The 13,307-nt window shown below is 39.2% G+C and overlaps 1 protein-coding gene across 10 annotated transcripts in view; it reads left to right on the top strand.

The window, feature by feature from the left end:
- PRIM2 (DNA primase subunit 2) overlaps window positions 1-13,307 on the top strand; it is a 282,728-nt gene that overhangs the window by 60,486 nt on the left and 208,935 nt on the right. The window contains exon 7 of one of the 10 annotated variants that reach the window (XM_039531672.1): window positions 8,424-8,871. The exons of the other annotated variants lie outside the window; for them this stretch is intronic. Coding sequence (XP_039387606.1) covers window positions 8,424-8,519 — 96 coding nt within the window. The 3' untranslated portion in view covers window positions 8,520-8,871. Of the gene's footprint in view, window positions 1-8,423; window positions 8,872-13,307 lie in introns of those variants that run through there. 10 annotated transcript variants of the gene reach the window in all.

The following is a 13,307-nucleotide window of genomic DNA, read 5'->3' as shown; positions in this document are numbered from 1 at the left end:
AGAATTCTGTTGGCTTTCACCTGGCTGTTGCTATGAATCCCCAAAATGTACAGCAAGAAGCATCCCAGAATACACATGACTCAGCAGTGAAGCGAAAGACCATGGGATATCCGCCCATATGGTTTATGCTTAGTGTGCACCTAGCCCATTATGTGTACACACTGACGCAAATTCCAAGAGAGGGGAGCAGCTCTGTCTGCATGCTGTTAGTGCGGCATACGTATTGCAGACCATCTAGTGTGCATCAACTCAGTGTAGACAAGACCTAAGAGAATTTGTATGAGTATTTGGTGAAGGTAAAACTACTACCAAGGGCGCTGTATGGTTACCTTCAGATGGTTCTTGCAAAGTCACTAGAGTTCTATTTTGATGTACTTTAAATTGAATTTGACTGTGTTTAAATAGATTTCATTCTGCAGTTATTTCAAATTGTCAGCATGAAAAAAATGAAGATGCACTCTTAACTGTTAAATTGGAAATACTTCTGATTTGATTTATTTATGCTCTAGACCCTCCAATAAGATTTATTAAGAAATTGAATGTTTAAAATAGGATAATGGTGGGATTGACTCTTTAAATGCATGTAATTTTAGCTTAATATCTAACTTCTAACTTATGGCACAATTCATTGTATTGTTTGAAATCATATGAAACAAAACACTGAAAATGAAGAGAACTATAGTAAGCTTGGTGCAGCCTAACTGTGCATCATTAAGTTATTTTGAAACTTTAAATTGTTAGCATTGTAAGAAAGAAACTGACATTTCCATTAGGTGAAAGCTCCTTTTTGAGAGTTTAACATTGTTGGGATTTTGTGGTTCCCAGTGAGTCTGATGCTGGGTAGAATCAAGGGACTCTGATTCGATGCCATTCAATGCAATGCAATTCAGTTCAATTCAACAAGGATTTATTCAATATGTGCACAAAAGGAGAGCCCCTGGTACAAAAAAAATCAGGCGGAGTCCCTCCAGCAAGGAGCCCCTCCCCTTGCTATTTTATAGCACATGGCACTTATATAACAAGTTACATAACATGAACCTCTAACCAATCAGAGTTAACCTTTCCATATATGGGTTTGTTTATCACATGCTCATAGTTCTCCATTCCACATGCTGAGCTCAACTCCCTCCCCCTGGCCTTCTCTAGAATTTTCCTAGGCTGGTGAGCCACAGCATGCTTCCCTATGCATAAGCACCCTGCAAACCACATTTTATCCAAAATGAACACAAGCATACCCTTCAACGTCTTGGCCATTTCAAGTGCTCTTGAGCTAAAGCTTCACATGAGTTGAAAACTTGGATACAGGTTTAAAACAGTGTTAAATATTTAAATATTTTCAGCAGTTAAATTTTAGAGCTTCAAAATGTACACAGGATTTGTTTGTGTTTCCATACACTTGATGCTAAAAGATTCTGATTAAAACACTTCTGTCATTTGACACCTGGTCCCTGATTAGTACTGTCATTAAGGGGACCATGTAAAAATAGCTCTTGGGTGCACTGTCTGATCTTAAACTAGAAGGTCATATCTGAGACAAGGTAGCTTCCAGTCTGGGCATGTTTCCATCTCAGATATGTGCAAAGCAAGTTGGTTAGCCTTCACTTCATACATTTACAAAGTATTATTTATAGTTCACCTCTGGTGAGGAATCCTGCTTCAGGGTCTTAGTCCTCCAGAAGTTTTATTCTGATGTTGAGGAGCCCATGTCCTCCAACCCTCTAAAGCTTTTTTTCTTTCAAGATATTGTGTATTTGAGATGAAAATTTTGAAGTGTGTGTAGATAATTAATCACTGAGCTAGAGAAACTGAGAATAACTCTATAGCCCTGTTGATAGGGCACTCAGCTGGGATGCAGGGAATTCAAACTCCCCTGCTCCCAGTGGAAGAGCTGAGCTTCAATAGGAGAGACTTTGAGAGCTGCCCCAGTATATCCCAAAGCACACTCTTCTGGGACTGGAGAAGATCCAAGTTCAAATCCCTGCTGCACCTCAGGCAGAGGATGGAATTGAACTTGGATCCTGGGAGAGTACTCTAAGCACTGGGCTAACAGTTGTAAGGTGGGGTGGTCACCTGCTCCTGGCTGTGTTGTATGGGTTTAGGTGTGCTCAGAACACCTGGATTGGGTCCAACAAGCAAGGTAGGTGAGGGAATGACTATGTGAAGATCCCAGTCTGGGTGCATGAAACCTAAGTGCCTACAGAGTTAGCTGAGCAGGGGATTTGATGGTTTCACTGGTGCCTAAATGTTGGATTTAAGGGCCTATAGACGCAATTAGGTGCTTTAGTTGTTTTGTGCATCTAGCCCTTAATTTTCATTGTTCTGTTTAAGATATTTTTCAAACATTGATTTGTGATTGGCTAACTTCTTTTATTCGTGGGTCTTTTATTTCCTATCAGGAATGCATTAACGTTCTGAAGACGGTGGTAGCAGTCTTTGTGGCATGTGTCCAATAGTCAGAAGTAATGTCTAGCACCCTGACCCACTACAGTTGTATATAGGAACCAAAAAGATCAGTGCTTTGGGGGAGTTTCTCCCTATTTTGTACTAGAGAGAACAAGCTTTGGGAGCTGGAATCCTACTAGAATGATATTTTCAGAGAAACAGCATTACACCTCTGCCCTGATATAATGTCACCTGATATAACACGAATTCGGATATAACGTGGTAAAGCAGCGCTCCGGGGTGGTGGGGCTGTGCGCTCCGGCGGATCAAATCAAGTTCGATATAACGCGGTTTCACTATAACACGGTAAGATTTTTTGGCTCCGGAGGACAGCATTATATCGAGGTAGAGGTGTATAAAATAATTACCCTTTCACGCTGAGAGAATAATATAATAGCATGAGATCCTCAAATGGAAAATACTGTATAATTGCGATTAAAAAAAAATCAGAATATTAATGCCATAAGCTTTACAACGTGTTTAAAGGTATAATACAAACCAAATGAGGAGAAGCAGTTAACTTAATATTGACAGCTTATTTGACAGTTACTGCTCATTGGAAGGACCTGCATATCTCTTCAATAGATTCATGGTTTGGAAAGGTTTGGTGTAATTCCTCACTGGAGACAATTACCATCCATTAAATAATTTTTCTTTTGGGATCTCTTGTCACCTTAGTAAGATACTGTATAAGCATCCAAATCCCCCCTCAATGCCCAGCATCACTTGGTTGTGCCTGTCTGCTTCTGTGTTCTGTATCTTTTAAATGTCACGCTGAAACTATGGGTGTTGTATTAATTTTTAGTCATAAAACTAGATATTCTAAATCTAATAAGGAGATATTAGCAAAGACAGGCTTTTTCTGGTACTCCTAGCTAAGATTCTGAAGTAGCAGAAAAATACAAATTCTGAAAGTTTACCAGGATTTGGATGAGGTTCAATAGTAAGTAGAAAAACTGTCATTCTTGAAAGTCTGGAGTTCTGAGGTGCTAGAATACCTTTTGGGTTGAGTACCTCTTAACAGCCTTAGGCAGGATATTAGGAATACTTAGTTGTCATATAGTTCTTTTAACCAATAGATCTTACAAAGGAGGTCATTATCATTATCCCCATTTTACAGATGGGGAAACTGAGGCATAAATGTGATTTCCTTCTCCCCCCCAGATCAGACAACAGACTGGTGGAGAGTTGGGTTAGAAGAACCCTGTTATATGTTAAATTGATAGGTTTGATATTAGGCGAGAGGGATAGCTAAGTTTATAAGACCATTTGATAATATTAACCCACGGTTCCTCAAACAGGGGTCGCCGCTTGTGTAGGGAAAGCCCCTGGCGGGCTGGGCCGGGCCGGTGGGTTTACTTGCCCTGTCTGCAGGTATGGCCGATCGTGGCTCCCACTGGCCGCAGGTCGCTGCTCCGGGCCAATGGGGGCTGCTGAAGCGGTGGCCAGTAAGTCCCTCGGCTATATTGAAAACTATATTGTATTTTTCTTAATCTATTAAGACATTTTTTCAATTATATCATCAAGGATTTTTGAACTTTAGACATAGATCAGATTTTTTTTCTGCCCAAAACCATTTTATGAAAAGGAAAATCTGGCATAATTTTAGATTTAAAGAAAGCCACTAAGACTTATTTTAAAAGGACAAAGGATTTCAGGAAAACATATCTATTTATAGGTTTCCATCCCAGATACAAGACAAAAAAGGTTTCAAAATAGTCAATTGCCATATGACTAAGCTGCTTTATTTGAGTCATATGTAGCAAACAGATCCTCCTCCTGCAAGGGATTAAAGCTAACTCCATGACACAGTGAAAGCTGCTTCTTGGATGGAAAATGTCTGCTTCTTTGGAAGAAATCTGTCCCGAAATTTGGTCAAGCATTCACATATTTACAGAGCACTATACAAACTTTATTTGCTATCCTCTCTCCTCTTTAGAAGCATTATTCATTAGAAATATCTATAGAAGTATAATAATTATTGAGCTAGAATGATTATTTAGTAGGTATTCTCTACTTTTCCCTTGTCTTCATTGCTTTTCCGTTCCCTACAGTGAAGGCAAGGGGACATGTTTCTCTGAGAAAAATGAATTTAATGTGGAGGAACTGGTTTTTCTCTTTTCAATAACTAGTCCTTATCTTGACTAATTAGGCCAGATACCTTTTTTTTTTTTTAAAATCCATGAATATTCTGGAATCTGAATGAAATTCTCCAGGGAGCTGGAATTTGATCCTTAATAATTAGGTGATGCAGACTTGTTCATATGTTCCTTGACCCCCATGTGGTGGTTTTAGTAAATATAAGGTAATGTATGATCCCCAAATGACATGTTTAACAAACCTCTTTATTTAAATATCATAATTACCAATTTAGATTTTAAAGCCAAAGTCTACATCTGTTAAAACATACCTCCTGGCTTACCACATGATTTACAGCTTGGTGCTTCTTGCTGTGCAGAACTGCTTTCGTTGACACATGATTTCACTGAAACACAACAGATTTTATCCATATTACCCACTTGTGATGAGAAAATATCAGCAGATTCTAGTTGCTAGGGAACAACAGAATACTGAAATAGCTTTTTTGGTACTTGTAAATTCAGTTCTTTGACAGTTCCATGTTCATGCAGCAAAAAAAAGTATTGTGACTACAAAGAAAGATGCATCATCTGTAGTTTCCAATTTAAAAACTTTTGCATAGATAGGACCTATGAACAATGTTATGGGATGATTAAGTATGGCGAGTGTATTTTAAATGTGGCAGAACATTCAAAGGAGTGTGTGCATATATGTGTATATATAATATACACAATTGTATACTTGCAGGTGTTAGTATATAATAAAATTATTTAATTTTTTTAGGGTTCATGGGGTTCTAAAAGTTTTCTGTTACCTGTATTGCAAAAGCAAGGTTCAGAGAACAACAAAAATCATTCTCAGTGAACCATATCACTCTGAGTCCAATGCCTTAACAACAAGAGAATTCTTCCTCTTATACCCTTGCATTTTAGTAATATTCTGTTTTAAAATCCTACTTGGGTTTTCATTTTGAGAGAATTTATAATTTTTTAAGGAAATATACAATATTGTTTAAGTTTATTTACTGAACCCAGGTTACTCTGTGTGTCTTATGCTCATGTCTGTTTTGTGGTGGTAATTGTCTTGAAGTAGAGAGATGATTTTTTTACATTATACTCTGTAATAATTTATTTAAAATTAACATCCACCAATGACGGAAATTTTATTACCTTCTGTAGAAGTGGTGCATTTAATGTACTGCAGTGCTGAAATTAATAATGGTCTGTATGTTTAATGCCTTTCTGTCATCTGGGATTCTCCATATCAGTGTAAAAACAGGAGAGAATACCTTGCTGATCCCCTGCTCTGTCCCCAAGACTTTGTGTTGAAGTTGACATTCTTAGGCTTCCAAGATTACTTTGTGACACCACTTTTTGGAATTAGTCAGCTCAGCTCTTTACCTTATCCTGCGTTTACTGCTGAGAGAAGTAAAGAACTCGCTTAACCCCTTTGCCAGGTTGTGTGCACTGTTGTGCTCAGAAATGAGAAATGAAGACAATAATCTACAGGTATTCCACAAGGCAGAACAAAATAATACTACTATCCCATTTTATAGGGCTTAGCTGAAATGTGATATGAAATAGCCTGATGGTGAATAAGGATTTAGAAATCATAATAATAATTCATTAACAATGAATACTTGAGCTTATAGAACATTATGAGGCTGTTGCAATGTAAGCAGATGCATTTATACACATGTACATAATTAAGTTGTCTTCTCTATAATTTCCACAGCCTTTGTGCTATTTTACATTTTTTTTATATTGAGCTGAAAGTACAGGTATAAACTTTTTAGGAAATCATAATTTGAGCACCTGATGAACTCTGCATGGAGGTTATTTTATGTATAGATAATAGAATTTGTTATTTAACAAACCAATTAATAGCATAGCTAATACAGGTTGAACCTCTCTAGTCCGGCACTCTCTGGTCCGGCAATATCAGTGGTCTGGCATAATTTTATTTTATGTTTTTTATGCTTTATCTATTTATTTCCTTGTGCCAGTACAGTAACATTGTGTAACAACACTAACCCGTTGTTATGAAGAGAGCCAGTAAGCCTTGGCTAGGTTGCATTGCAAGTGTTGTTCCGTTTATTTGTCTTGGCGAGATAAAACTAAAAAGAGACCTGCTTATAATATTGACCTCCCGTGGTTCGGCAAATTCTTTGGTTTGGCACCGGTCAGGTCCCGAGGGTGCCAGACTAGAGAGATTCAACCTGTACTAGTGACTATATTAACATTTTTCATGAAAGCGTTTTTACCTAGATTTGTTTGCAATAATTTGACGCTTACTCTGTAGCCTTTAGGAATGTTGTATTTTATAGAATCCTTCACTAATGGATAAATTGTTGTGGTGTATGTAACTGGATGTGTGTGCATGCAGCATTAAATAAAAATGCAGCTTGGTACTTTTCTTAATCCAGATTGCTGTCCATTGTTTGACAGAGAACACTCCCTGAATGTTCTGTTTTCTCCAGTTGGCAGTTGAAAATGCTGCTTCACAGTATTTGTCAGGTTCTCATTTCTTACTCAGATTTCTCTCAATTCTTGTCAGCTTCCCTTCTTAAAAAAGAAAGTTATTAATAGTCAAGGTAATGACTATTATACTCCCAGTCCTACCATTACAGGAGAGTGAAGGGGAGCATGTGCATGCATGTTTATTGTGATTCTAGTTTTGATTGTCCAGGGACTGTAGATGTTCTGCACAATGTTCTTACAATACTAACTCACAGTAATACTAATTAGATGTATGTGAACTCCTTCTCCTCTCCCTGGATACTATTGCTCTGTACTGATAAGACCTGTTTCTTCCCCTTCATGGTAGCTCTACCTGAAGGGCTAGGGAGTGGCATGCAAAGTAATATATACTAGTGTACCAACATCCTATAAAGAGGATGCAAGGAGTTTGACCCACTTAGGACAAGTTGCTTTTTCAGATGTAAGGATTTTTTTATGGGTTGTTTGAAATGTATGGTAGGCTTCAGAGATAAGTGAATGTAGAACACATCTTTTTACCTTGCCGTCTCCCTCCCTTTGGAAAAGTTGCCAGCTTAGAGCTCAGACTCCTTACTTTGACAATACCTCTGTGGCACTGAGTTTATCAATCTTGCCCATTCAGCAGAACTAACATGCAAGTGCAGGAACAGCCTCATGATATCAACACTCAGTACTATCACAGGGAAGGGTGGGGAGTGAAGGGAAGGGCTCTTGGTGCCATGATTGCTGCCATGATTGCATTGGAATTCTAATGTGGTATTATGAAGGATTTTACCACTATCTGTGCAGTTGGTTTGCACAATGGAAATATATTGGGGGAGCACAAAGATATAGTGCAGGGGCAGCCAAACTGCAGCTCATGAGCCACATGTAGCACTTTTACAGTTAAAGTGCCTCTTGCAGATGCCCCCTTACTACCCTCTATTCCCCACCTACCAGGCTAGGGCGGGAGGAGCTCAGGGTGGGGCTAGAGGCTTCTGCCTTGCAGGGGAGGGGGGTCTCGGCGCTTTAGCCCCACAGCAGGACCTGCTGGGGCTCAAGGCTTCAGCAGGACCTGCTGGGGCTGAAGTCCCAAGGCCCAGCAGGCATGTCCTGCAGCCTGAAGCCCTGAGCTCCGGCAGGTGCACCAGGCTCCTGAACTTCTGAAGATTATCATATGTGGCTCGGAGGGTCAGTAAATTTGGCCACCCCGATATAATGGGTTCATGTAATTATATTTCTCTTCTATTGTGATCCGCATGGTGTATGCACTATGCAGTACAGTAACATACCTGTCAAAACATGCATTTCAACATGTACATTTGTTCTGTGTTCTAATGGATGTGTAAAGTAAACAGTAGTTTGTAATCTTTGCAGTATATTTATCTTGTCAGATTTCTGATATTTCTTAATTTTTATTCCCAGGAAGAACATAATCTAAAGATGAAAAATAATTATCTCATGTCAGTTGTTTTTCCTGTGTCTGTGCCAGTAATCTTTTTATTAAAGCCCACAGACTAATTATATAACAAAATTGACCATAAAATATTTGTTGTTCTTTTGTCTTCAGATTTGTATATATGCACAAGAGATTGGTTATAATTCATGCATTACCATAGTTGTCTGGTAGTTCAGACTTAGTGTGAAATTGTTGTGCATAAAACGTAACAGATGTCACTTAAGGTGGAAAAACTTTCATGTTTTAAACACTGATGGAAGTAACACTTTATGATTTCACTATCACTAAAACACTATGCAAATTTATTAGAGCTTTGATTGAAATATAATGGGGAAATAAAGAGTTAGCAACAGTGGGTTGTTGTTATTTGTAGAATTCTTATTTGTTGACTAATGCTTATCGACATGTAGGGAATGAAAGAGATGGTATGTTAGTCTAATCTTGTCATTTAATTGATAAAAATGTAAAGAGATGATGATGCTCCATTTTGCAAATAAATAGTACTTGTCACAACACATCCTGAACCCATCTAATTAGAAATGCTATTGCTAACTATGTCATCCAGTATATAAAAGGATGCAGATTATATAAGGAACATATCCTTTCATGTATTGGCATTTTTACAAGCACACATGCTTATGTATTATTTATACAGCATGATATAGGTAGTACTGTGTCCCTACCAAGGTGGGTGAAAAGGGTGAGAGGAGCCAAACAGCAAAAATTAGGATGTTTGTTCACCAATGCGAGAAGCTTAGGTAACAAAATGGAGGAACTGGAGCTCCTGGTCCGAGAATTGAAACCGGATATCGTAGGAATAACCGAAACATGGTGGAATGGTAGCCATGACTGGAGTACAGTATGGAAGGGTATGTGCTGTTTAGGAAAGATCGAAACAAAGGTAAAGGTGGGGGAGTAGCATTGTATGTCAATAATGAGGTGAAATGTAACGAAATAACTAGCAATGCAATGGATAATACGGAGTCTGTTTGGGCAATGGTGACATTGGGGAAGAAAACTACTAGAGCGTCCCCTGGGATAGTGATTGGGGTGTGCTATAGACCGCCGGGATCTAGCCTGGATATGGATAGAGAGCTCTTTAATGTTTTTAAGGAGGTAAATACTAATAGGAACTGTATGATCATGGGAGACTTTAACTTCCCGGATATAGATTGGGAAACAAATTCTAGTAATAATAATAGGGCTCAGCTTTTCCTAGATGTGATAGCTGATGAATTCCTTCATCAAGTAGTTGCTGAACCGATGAGGGGGGATGCCATTTTAGATCTGATTTTGGTGAGTAACGAGGACCTTGTTGAGGAAATAGTTGTAGGGGACAACCTTGGCTCGAGTGATCATGAGCTAATTCGTTTCAAAATAAATGGAAGGATAAACAAAATTGCATCTGAGACTAAGGTTTACGATTTCAAAAGGGCTAACTTTACTAAATTGAGGCGACTAGTTAGGGAAGTGGATTGGACTAACATATTTAGGGATCTAAAGGCGGAAGACGCCTGGGGTTACTTCAGGTTGAAGTTGCAGGAGCTGTCAGAGGCCTGTATCCCGAGAAAGGGAAAACGGTTTGTAGGTAGCAGTTTTAGACCGAGCTGGATGAGCAAGCGTCTCAGAGGGGTGATTAAGAAAAAACAGAAAGCGTACAAGGACTGGAAAATGGGAGGGATCAGCAAAGAAACCTACCTTATTGAGGTCAGAGGGTGTAGGGAAGCAGTGAGAAAGGCAAAGAGCCGGGTGGAGATGGACCTAGCGAAGGGGATTAAAACCAATAGCAAAAGGTTTTTTAGCCATATAAATAGGAAGAAAACCAAGAAGGAAGAAGTGGGACCGCTTAAAACTTTAAACAGACTGGAGATTAGGGATAATCTTGGCATGGCACAATATCTAAACGAATATTTTGCCTCGGTCTTTAATGAGGCTAATGAAGGGCTAAGGAATAGTGGTAGAGGGACTGACGGGAATGAAGATATGGGGGTAGACATTACGGTATCTGAGGTAGAAGCCAAACTTGAACAGCTTAACGGAAGTAAATCAGGGGGCCCGGATAATCTTCATCCTAGAATATTAAGGGAATTGGTGAGTGAAATTGCAAGCCCGTTAGCGATGATTTTTAATAAATCTCTAAACTTGGGGGTTGTACCGTTTGACTGGAGATTAGCTAATATAGTTCCTATATTCAAGAAGGGGGAAAAAAGTGACCCGGCTAACTACAGGCCTGTTACTTTAACATCTGTAGTATGCAAAGTCATGGAAAAAATTTTAAAGGAGAGAGTGGTTACGGACCTTGAGGCCGATGGCAACTGGGACAAATTACAGCATGGTTTTACGAAAGGTAGATCGTGCCAAACCAACCTGATCTCCTTCTTTGAGAAAATAACAGATTTTTTAGACAAGGGAAATGCGGTGGATCTAATATATCTTGATTTCAGTAAGGCGTTTGATACGGTACCGCATGAGGAATTACTGGTTAAATTGGAAAAGATGGGGATCGAAATGAAAATCCAGAGGTGGATAAGGAGCTGGTTAAAGGGGAGACTGCAGAGGGTCGTATTGAAGGGTGATCTGTCAGGTTGGAGGGGGGTTACCAGTGGAGTTCCTCAAGGTTCGGTTTTGGGTCCGATTTTATTTAATCTATTTATCGCTGACCTCGGAACCAAAAGTAGGAGTGGGCTGATAAAGTTTGCGGATGACACCAAGTTGGGAGGTATTGCCAATTCGGAAAAGGATCGGGATATCCTCCAGGGAGATTTGGATGACCTTGTAAACTGGAGTATTAGTAACAGGATGAAATTCAATAATGAGAAGTGTAAGGTTATACATTTAGGGATGACTAACAAGAATTTTAGTTATAAGCTGGGGATGCACCAGTTGGAAGTAACGGAGGAAAAGAAGGACCTAGGAGTCCTGGTTGATCGTAGGATGACTATGAGTAGGCAATGTGATGTGGCCGTTAAAAAAGCTAATGCGGTCTTGGGATGCATTAGGCGAGGTATTTCTAGTAGAGATAAGGAGTGCTAGTCCCGTTATATAAGGCGTTGGTGAGACCTCATTTGGAGTATTGTGTGCAGTTTTGGTCTCCCATGTTTAAGAAGGATGAATTCAAACTGGAACGGGTACAAAGAAGGGCCACTAGAATGATCCGAGGAATGGAAAGCCTGTCATATGAAAGGAGACTTGAGGAGCTCAGTTTGTTTTCCTTAACCAAAAGAAGGATAAGAGGAGATATGATTGCACTCTTTAAATATATCAGAGGGATAAATACCAGGGAAGGAGAGGAATTATTTCAGCTCAGTGCTAATGTGGACACGAGGACAAATGGACATAAATTGTCAGTCAGGAAATTTAGGCTTGAAATTAGACGAAGGTTTCTAACCATCAGAGGAGTGCAATTCTGGAACAGCCCACCGAGGGAAACAGTGGGGGCGAAGGACCTCCATGACTTTAAGATTAAGCTGGATAAGTTTATGGAGGGGATGGTATGATAGGATAACGGGTTTAGTCAATAGGTCAATAACGTGCCACACTGGTAATTAGTACAAAGGGTCAATGTTGGGATATTGTTAGCCTTTTCCTGAGTGTCTGGCTGGAGAGTCTTGCCCACATGCTCGGGGTTCAGCTGATCGCCATATTTGTGTTCGGGAAGGAATTTTCCTCCAGAGTAGATTGGCAGTGGCCCTGGAGGTTTTTCGCCTTCCTCCGAAGCATGGGGCAGGGGTCGCTTGCTGGTGGATTATCTGCTTCTTGAAGTCTTTAAATCATGATTTGGAGCATTCAACAGCAGAGTCAAGGGAGAGAATTAGTTCAGGAGTGGGTGGATCGGCTTATGTGGCCTGCATCTTGCAGGAGGTCAGACTAGATGATCATAATGGTCCCTTCTGATCTTGAATTCTATGATTCTATGATAGGTGTCCATGTTAAACATAGTAAAATGCCTATGTTCCAAGGAGTTTACAGTGCGAGGTTCTGATTTTATGAGGTGCTGGGGTATGGCCTGTGAAGTGCCTAAGCCCTTGCAGGATTAGATCTAAAACTGGACTGAGAACTCTGATGGATGTGGTTGATGGTAAGTACATTTAGAGCAGAGCATGGTAGGTGGTTAGAATAACTGAATTTATTTTCTCTCCTTTTTGTTACTAAATACACGTTCTTTAGCCTTAGCTACATTATCCTTTAAAGAGAGTTTTTGAAAATTGTTTATTGGTCAGTTTCTAACTTAGTTTGGCTGGCCAGTATAGACAAGGCTAAATGGTCTTAGAACCATATTTAAAATATTGTTTTAAAATTGTGTTCAAATATGCTTTGTTTGAATTCCTTAGTGGACAGGGGCCTCTTTTTAAATTGACATTTAAAAAAAATTGAATTGATAGGTAAATATATTTGTCTTAAATACTTGAGCAGGAGAGTTATGATTGAAAGGGAAAGGGAAAACTTTTTTTAAACTTCTGTTTCTTTCTGTATGGAGCTTTTGACTTTTTTTAAGATAGGTCTTCATTTGTGGGGTGGTGGAAGCAGAGACTGACCCAAGGTCTGGGAGAGGCAAACATATACTCCTCTCTGGAAATTAAAATGTATTGTGACTTTTTTAAATCACAAGAAAACAATTTAGATGACATATCTAATCTTCAAGGGTGTCCTTGAGCAGAAAGAGGAAATGGTGCATTTTCACAGTTAAAATAGCACAATTAAAATAATTACAGTATGTAGTTCTCTACATAATGTAGCTTTCAGTATAATAGGGTTCTTTTGACCATATTTTCCTACTGTTTTACATAAGTTACAGTGGAACATAATTCATACCTACATAAGGTTGATCTAGACCAAGGATTCTGAAACTT

The sequence above is a fragment of the Mauremys reevesii genome, linkage group 3, assembly GCF_016161935.1.
Source record: "Mauremys reevesii isolate NIE-2019 linkage group 3, ASM1616193v1, whole genome shotgun sequence".
Taxonomy (NCBI): Eukaryota; Metazoa; Chordata; order Testudines; family Geoemydidae; genus Mauremys; species Mauremys reevesii.
The sequence above is the reverse complement of the archived record's forward strand: the minus strand, read 5'-3'. Positions and strand labels throughout refer to the sequence as shown.